This window comes from Helicoverpa zea, chromosome 5 (genome assembly GCF_022581195.2).
Source record: "Helicoverpa zea isolate HzStark_Cry1AcR chromosome 5, ilHelZeax1.1, whole genome shotgun sequence".
Lineage (NCBI taxonomy): Eukaryota > Metazoa > Arthropoda > Insecta > Lepidoptera > Noctuidae > Helicoverpa > Helicoverpa zea.
The window spans coordinates 1,409,124-1,417,932 of NC_061456.1; the positions used below are offsets into that span (position 1 = coordinate 1,409,124).

At 36.0% G+C, this 8,809-nt stretch overlaps 1 protein-coding gene across 1 annotated transcript in view; it reads left to right on the top strand.

Moving 5' to 3' along the window:
• LOC124630329 (netrin receptor UNC5C-like) overlaps nucleotides 1-3,585 on the top strand; it is a 61,615-nt gene extending 58,030 nt beyond the window's left edge. The window contains exon 12 of the mRNA XM_047164191.1: nucleotides 392-3,585. Within this exon, the coding sequence (XP_047020147.1) occupies nucleotides 392-1,572 (1,181 nt within the window). The 3' untranslated portion in view covers nucleotides 1,573-3,585. The remainder of the gene's footprint in view (nucleotides 1-391) is intronic.
• Nucleotides 3,586-8,809: the final 5,224 nt, after the last annotated feature.

The following is an 8,809-nucleotide window of genomic DNA, read 5'->3' on the forward strand; positions in this document are numbered from 1 at the left end:
GTGGAAAATAACCTTAGCAAAGTTAAATAGCGGTCACCTTTTATTATTTACAACATGAACTCTGTTGATGTAATACATAATTTAATTTTCGATAAATAATTTTGCCGATCCACTCTTGTATTTATTATGCCCTAAAACATCAAACTGCTTTGAATATTTATGAGTCCAAAATGAATAATTTTACTGGAGCACAAGTCTAATAAAAATAAATTGATTTTGCGATACGATAGAGAACAATTTCCAAAGGTAATTTTAAACGATGTGTAATTATGTTATGGTATCAGCGAGCTATAATTTCTGCTTGGGAAAAAACTGATGCCTTGGGCAGGCCTGGTTGTAACGTATGTACCTGCATGAATACGAAGTACTCACAGCAAATTCCGCCCCGCAGGTATCACGCAGCTGAGCCCAGTAGTTAAGTGCGGCCCGCCGCGTCTTCAATTAAACAAGTCAGTCATCCTACAAATCCCTCACTGCGCCAGCCTGAAGCACGGCTTCTGGAATCTCTCGCTATACGCCATCGATCACAACAGTGCTAAAACCGACAACACTCAGCCGCAATGGAAGAAAATCGTCGGTCTCGGTCAGGAAACGATCAATACTCCCGTGTTCACTCAACTCGACAATGATAAAATATTCCTAGTGACCGATATGCTGTCTACTTTTGTATTAGTGGGTGAAAGTTTCAATGGAAAGGCGGTAAAGGCGCTTCAGCTGGCAATATATGCGCCGGCAGTGCTCATCGAAACTAGCGCAGATTACAGTATAAGACTTTACGTATTCGAAGATACGCTTTGTGCGGCCTACTACTGTCAGGAACAAGAGAAGAAACTTGGCGGCGTGCTACTCGAGCGACCCAAAACTTTACTGTTCCAGGACGGCGGTTCAAATCTTTGTTTGAATTTAGAACACGTCAGCCCCGGCTGGAAAGCTAAACCGGGTATTGGTTACCAAGAAATTCCTTTCCAACACGTTTGGGGATCAAATTACAACGCTTTACATTGCAGCTTTGTATTAGAGAGAACCCATGATTGCGACAATATCGATTTCAGCGTGTCTGCATGTCAGAGAACCAATCCGTCATACAAGCAGACATTCCGAATATCCCTCGAGGACGTACGGAGCCGATCGCCGCGGGGACGTTCACCCCGCGCCGAGTCGCAGCGCAGTTTTAACATAACTGAAAACCTTTTAGAGGCTCGTATGTGCCGCAGCGAAGACGGGAGCGATGGCAGCGTTAAAAGGAATGTAACAGTTAGCGAGGCGGGCGTCAATGAGTGCGCGGGTGAGGGGCCGTTTAAATTAAGTGCTCGAATAAAAAGGCAGTTGTGCGCTATATTGGACCCGCCGAACGCGCGCGGGAACGACTGGCGCGCGCTGGCGGCTCGGCTGGGCGTGGATCGCTACACCACGTGGTTCGCCACAAAGAGCTCGCCAACAGAGGCTATCTTGGAGTTGTGGGAGTGCCGCGAGCGCGGCGCGGGCGCCACCGCCGCGCTCGCCGCCGCGCTGCGTCAGATGGACCGCCACGATGCTGCCGACCTACTGCACGGCAGACCCTCCTGGTTATGAATTCCTCACTCACCCCAAACATACACTAATTAATGACTACTATTCAACGGTACGTATCCGTGTGTATTCTAACGAGACAATTGTGAATGATGATAAATGTGAAACTATAGGCCTATGCGAACGAATGTATATGGACGATTGTTGGTAAACTAATGCGTAGTTTAAATGTTATGTTAGAAAAAAGTATAGTTTCGTAGGCCGACGGCCTAAGTTTGTAAAATCTTCGTAGTATATTTTGTATAGAATATTCTATGCTGTAGATAAGCGATCGATGAATAAATTATATTATATTAGCAATAATAGTGCCTACAATGTCTTTTAAAGAAACATCGCCGACTTGAGACAGTCGGCGTCAGTTGGTTATTTTGTTATTTTTTGTATAGTGTTTGAGTGTTTTATTAACTGAGAAATTCGCTTATTTTTCTATTTTATTTGCTCGCAATAATTTGAACTTGCTTATTATAGATTCGAACTTTGTGCCAAATATGTACTGCCACAGCAAAATTTTGGCAATAATCTAAAAGAAAATGTTATACGTGTCTAACTCTGAGCTTATCTAGCTACTGTTTAAAGTTACAATATAAGTATTTTTATTTGATGTTAGATGAATTTTCAATATTTATAATCACGTTAGAGAAGAACCACTTACTTGACTTGTCACAAAGATTCATTTTCACTCACATTAGAAGCATGAATAGTGAAAAATTCATCTAATACTCTCGTTTACTATAAAGACTTTACAACTGCATTTATATCTAAAACTAATTCAATGTAAACTTCGAATAAGTCAAACTTTACGGTCTATTTATACGCGATAATCTACATTTAGTTTTCACATATTTTACGAAACAAAATGAACTTTATAAAAACTTCAACAAGTATTAAAATATCAAAAGAAATGTTAACTGCCTAAACTCACTGCCTTAGAAATTATCGCGTATGAAAAGAACTGAAAATTCCGCTATCCAATAGAAAGATCTTGCTATTTTCAACCTTTTAGATCATTTATACTGCTGAAATGGGGATAGAATGAGCAATATAAAGTCATGAACTTTCGTAAAAAAATTCTGTAGCTGTAATACAATCTTCACAGATAAATAAAACGACCTATGGAAAACACGTTAATGCGAGAAATCATATAAATTACTTGATTGACAAAAAAAAATCAAGTGTTAGTTGCCTATCTGTTAAGTCAAGCCAATACTTATCGCCAGATTGTGAAACTGGACATCTCTATCATAGACAAGCGATCAACCTTTTTGCTCTCCAATCTTACCAACCTTACCATTATTAAATCATTCTACTATTTAACTAAAACCTTTCTCAATTTGGTCTGAACCACTCTCTTCTCTGTTATTAAGGCCGTCAACAACATTTTTACTTGTAATAAAACTTTCATTGATATGTAGAATCCACGATGACAACTTAATAACTTCGATAGCGTGGCTACACCCGAGGGGTATTTTGGTCCATACAATTTTAATTGTCATGAATATACAACTGGTTTTCGTGTTACGATTGAGTTATATGAAATTGATTATAAAAATTGTATTGGAAACTGAATTGTGTGAGTAATAAAATATTAGGTTTATAGCAAGGCCTGATGATTGGGAAAATGTAGTCGAAATTTTGATTCGAAGTAAGAATACCTTTATGAAGTGAAGTTGGAACAATGAGCAATGAGAAACTTTTGAAATGCACAATTACCATCATTGCTACAATAAGACTTTTAGAAACACATTTTATTTTCTTTTATATTCGAAAATATTCTATGTACCTACCCTTATTTCAGCAGTACAACGAAGCACTTGATCGTCTCTTTGTATATAATGTGATAGATTGTAAATATCATGTATCGCAGTTACAGAAGTAGTTGGAACATAACTATTGCTATGTAAATGGTGTCATCACCACCAGTAGACTATATATATTTTTGTTAACGTGATGAATATTAAAATAAATGGATCTGTGATACTTAAATAATATGAAATAAATTATGTTTAACTGTGCATAGTTTGTTGTTTTATTCTTTTAGTTAATTTTAAATACACATATTAATATGACACACGAAAGATGAGGAATCTTTCTAGCACATATTAATAACACATTTGCAAAAAAATTACCAAGGGAGGATACAAGGAAGTGTCTAAAGAGTGAGAAATCAACACAGACAGAACTTGTTCCATAATTTCACTTTTGACTGTATAGAATATGATTCATGTCAAATACAGTGAAGAGACACACTTAGGAACATTAGAACAATATTTAAAACAATTACTGCCATTATCAATTTCAAAAGTAACACAAAATTCAGTCTCAACAATTGTCAAGCACATCTGGCTATATCCTCAAGGGTACACAAGGATTGCACAGCATACCTGCGTGATGTGGTACCTGAAGGAGTTACAAATGTCGGAAAATGTTAAAAGGCAAGTAAGTAGGTATGTAATCGTCTCATTTTCGCATTTCTCTTAAATATTCGTAGTTACCGCAAAAGTTTCAGCACCCCACTTTTACAAATTCCATAAACTCACCAATATTATTAGCCGACTTATAAGACGTCGTCCTAATTGACAGAGATCGTACGATGACACGATGCGTTCTCGTCGTGCGATGAGTTCAAACATACAGATTTCATCAGAGTGTCCTATTTGAACCTTGCAAGTGAGATCGTGAGATCGTGAGATGAAAAACGCATCGCGCCATCGTACGATCGCTCCCAATTAGGACGACGCCTAAGAGTACCTCTACCTGGTATCAGTCAATTATTCATTAATTTGCAAATAGTTCTCATTGATTCAGTAGAAGTTTTTATGTTCACTACTTCACTCATGTTAAAAAATCCGATAACAAAAAGCCAATCTAAGCTTACATCAACTACAAATTATTACGCAACAGATATTATCATACTTGTAAGTAATTAATCACTTTAATAATATACGAATATGTAATTTATTATTTTGTATCCGTTCCTATAGAAACAACCTATCATTATGTCAATTTAGCCGCTTAGAACTATTTGTAACAATCATCATCTTCTGTGATACTATAGGTCGTAGATATGTTTGGATAATTCTAAGATCAAGACGATCTCTTTGCTCTAGAAGCTAGGAAAATACGTGATTTCTAAGATTTATTTAAGGAAATTCTCGGGTAAATAAAATCTACATGTGCCCAGTACAAGACAATCAAATACACCTTTATCCAATAGTTCTTTATGACATCATCTCCATCCCCACTTATGCAGTTTTACTGCAAAAATATACAGGACCAGGCATTCCCGCTCAACATATTACTCATACATAATACATACCATTACATTACTTAATTACACACAATGCATCAAAGTTCAACTAATCAATTTCACCACGAAAATCTTTCCACGCTTATTCTCCTAACAACACATCTCACATCGCATTCCTATCTTGTGAACCCCTGAACAAAGATCAAACGAAATATGTCCAAATCGAATCGACGCTTCAAATGCTTAAGATGAAACAAAACATAACAAAACTAAAGAATTTTAGCTATTTACTTTGCCTTGAACGAGAGTGACAGGCGAAGAAATTTTGAAAATAAATTAGGAAACTACAATGTATGGAGTGAATATGATTATGAGCGCGGCGGATGACAAAGTAGAGTAACGTCTTTTTTTTGTGTTATCTTTATGTATGGGAACACTAATACACTTTAAGTACATCATTTTGTGACTGAGAATTGTAAGTTTGAAACAAATAAATAAGATCATTTTGGATGCGTGACACCTTCTTACCTAAAAAATAGGCATACCTAATCTATCTAAAACCATTGTTGAATTGGCTTAATTTAAATTAAAACAGACATTGAAGATAGGTATTATACTTACTGCCTGACTTTTCTCCTCAATTTCTCCAATTTTAAAAAATACAAAAATATGTTTAAATACAATAGTTATGCCACTTGCTCTCCCGACTCAACACAAAACATGGGGTCTATTGTTGCGTATACGCATGTCGGCAGGTGCGCGCTTGCGTGGTGACGGGTTAGCGTCAAACGTCACGCGTCACGGTAGCGTGACCAATGGGTGACGGTGTCAGTTGCAGCGGGCGACATATATATAATGTATAATATTATGTGTATTTTTTTCAGCACTGATTTTAAATTAATGATGTAATTGAGCTTACCTATAGACTAATCACATCACATCATTAATTTAAACAATCACTTCTACGCAATTAAATTATCTTCTAAAGTTCAGAAAAACTCGAAATCGTTAGTTGAAACTTGGCTGCAAAACAGGACTTTTTGAACGTCAAACAAAAGAGAGCTCTCAAAACGCCCGCCCTTCACCACTTCATATTATTATGTGTTTTAGGAAGATGAAGTAATGTGGTGATTCTTTAAGTAATATGGACTTATACAAAGTCTTGAAACTGAAGTAAACTATAACATCCTTTGTAATAAGCAATACATTTGACTACGTTTTGCAGTACACTGTGACATAACAACATCGTTGTTATTTTAAATAGAGATACATTTACAGTTAGGACAAAAAGTAATAAATATTAATGAGAAAGATGATATTTTGACTACTGTATGTCACTTGTCAAGATCGTCATTATTACGTTTATTTTTTTTTTTGCACTAAAAGTTGTAATATGTTATGGTGTATTATTTTACAACCAGTCACTTGATTTATAACACAGTTCATTGACTTATACATTAAGTATTAAATTAGTAAATCAATACTAAAGTAAAATACTACATAATATAAAATACATATCGGGTGTGTCATACCTAATCACATTAAATCCTATCACATGTACTTTAAAGTATCCTATAACGAATTCCAAAGGACCATGGGCGACAAATTTTTCAATGACCCTGGCTAGCGATCAAATTAAAGGTTACCTATTTTTATATTTTCTTTGTGTTAATCGATTGATATTAACCGGTATATTAACGTATTGAATTTAATGTGATTAGGTCTAAGACACATTTTGCATACCTATACTGAGAGAACTTTCGGAACAAAATTGATCATGTATTTATTATTGGTATCCAATCACGCCTCTGAGTATGGGTGGGTGGGTATTTACTAAAGACTTTATGTTACTTGTGTTACGTAAGACTTGCGATACGAGTAATAATAGCAAAGAACTTTTATGTCTTCATCTTCATAAAAAACTTAAAAAAGGGGAACTCTAACCAGCTGTTACGGTATGACAGGTTTCATTAATTCTTTGTTGTTACTAGTATTGAAATAATTCAGTGTAAAACGGTCCTAATGTACCAGGACTGCAGATAAGATCAAGAGTTGTCAAGTCTACGAAATGATCGCTACCACAGACACCGCGCACCACCATGCATTTTGGGAATGCATTTAAATACATTATAATGCTACTAGGGACCCATAGTTAGGCAGGTGTACTCATAAAATAAGTATTACTCCCATGCTACTGTCCGTTTTTTATCGAACCCCATCTAAAAGCGACATGTGTAAAAAACAGCTTTTTTTTCGACACCCGTTCTAAAATTTTATAGTTTTAATTTATGAAAAAGGTGTGTTAGGAATACGTTAATAAGTGGTTAAGAAAAAATTATAGTAATTGCTTTATGACTTCTGATAAAAATTAAATTGGTTTCGGTTCGTTTATGATTTAATTTCAATTATTTATTATGATCTTGTCTATTATGAATGATCTATATAAAAAACTTACGTAACGGAAGCTGTTTCAAATTACAAGAACTATCAATCTCTGAGTATTTTAATCATTAAAATTCCGCCGCTTAAATGTTTGTCGCTTATTCTTAACGAGTTAAATCCTTCTTTAATTTCAAGACAGAAAGCCCATAATCTGCAAAAGGTCTTTTCATCCAACTGTTACCATTCAAAGGTACCTTACAACCTGATTGGACCATCTCATCTTTTCAAAGGGAACTATCATCCAAAAGACATACTACGGCTTGATTACTTCAACGTACCTAATTTCAATCATGAACCACAAGTTCGAACTAACCCCCGGTTAGTTGTGAGGCTTCTCCGAAGACGCCCTACGACTGAAAGGGACTGAAATGTCGACTAATCAATCGCAAAGGGCATCGTTGTAGACGGCGACAAAGGGCTCAGATGTAGGGTGGATATGCGTCATTAATATTGAGGATAGGATTTGTTGAAAGTGAATGTTTGATCAATTAATCTTGGAGTGTCACAAAATTTGTAAGACCTAAGACGTGCCTAAGACACTTATTTGTACAATTGAAATGTCAAGTACCTACAGTTATTGGGTAAGTATAAGAATTTAGAATATACTATAAATAAATCATAATGATTGATTAAGAATTCCAGTAAACTTGTATAATGATCAGATAGTTAGAATTGCAGTATCAGTGAAAAGATATTATTTCCCCTGAAAAATGTGTTACAACCATATTTCATCGCACAACTTTAAGTCACAATATAACACGAACCTTTGCACCATAAAATCTAAAAGCCATACCAACGCAAAACATCCCACCAAAGGGCAGTGACACTGTCACCCTACATCACAGGGCGTCAATTCATCAACGGTTGTAAGGTCACAAGCAGAAGGGTAACTCAAACTATTTCCTTTCATACTAAGGGCTCTTTTTGTACGATAAATTAATTTCTGCCCTGAATGTCACGTGTTGATGCTAAGTAGGAAATTAATCTTTTAAGGTAGGCCTGTGTGTGTGTAAAGGTAGCGTAAATAATAAATTGTTTGCACCTTCTTCTTTTGGTGTCAAAGGTCTTAGTGGAGCGAATATTTTGGCAGGCGATGAATAATGATATGGTAATTTTTGGGTGTCTATTTTTTTATTAAAACCAATGTTTAGTGATATTAATAATATCAATAGTTTGATTAGTCATTTGTTACTGGTAGTCAGAAGCCAAAAAGGCTGACAACCAGTCTTTTCAACTGAGTTGAGGAGGTCAGATAGGCAGTCGCGCCATTGAAAACACTCGTATTCAGTTGCATCTAGTTAGACTCGAAGTCGACCTTAGCATAGTTGGAAAAAGTCTAGGCAGGTGATGTTTTTTTTTTTAATATGCTGTATAGTTATCGGCACGGATATTGAGCCCTGACCTTCAGCTGCGCAGAAGCGATTTATTGGTTTATTGCCTTATGTGTACAGTGCGCAAAGCGATCCCCACTCTTCCGCCGAGAGCTCAATATCCGTGCCGATAACTATAGTGTGAACGAATTGACAAATTACTAGACAGATAATTTCTTTA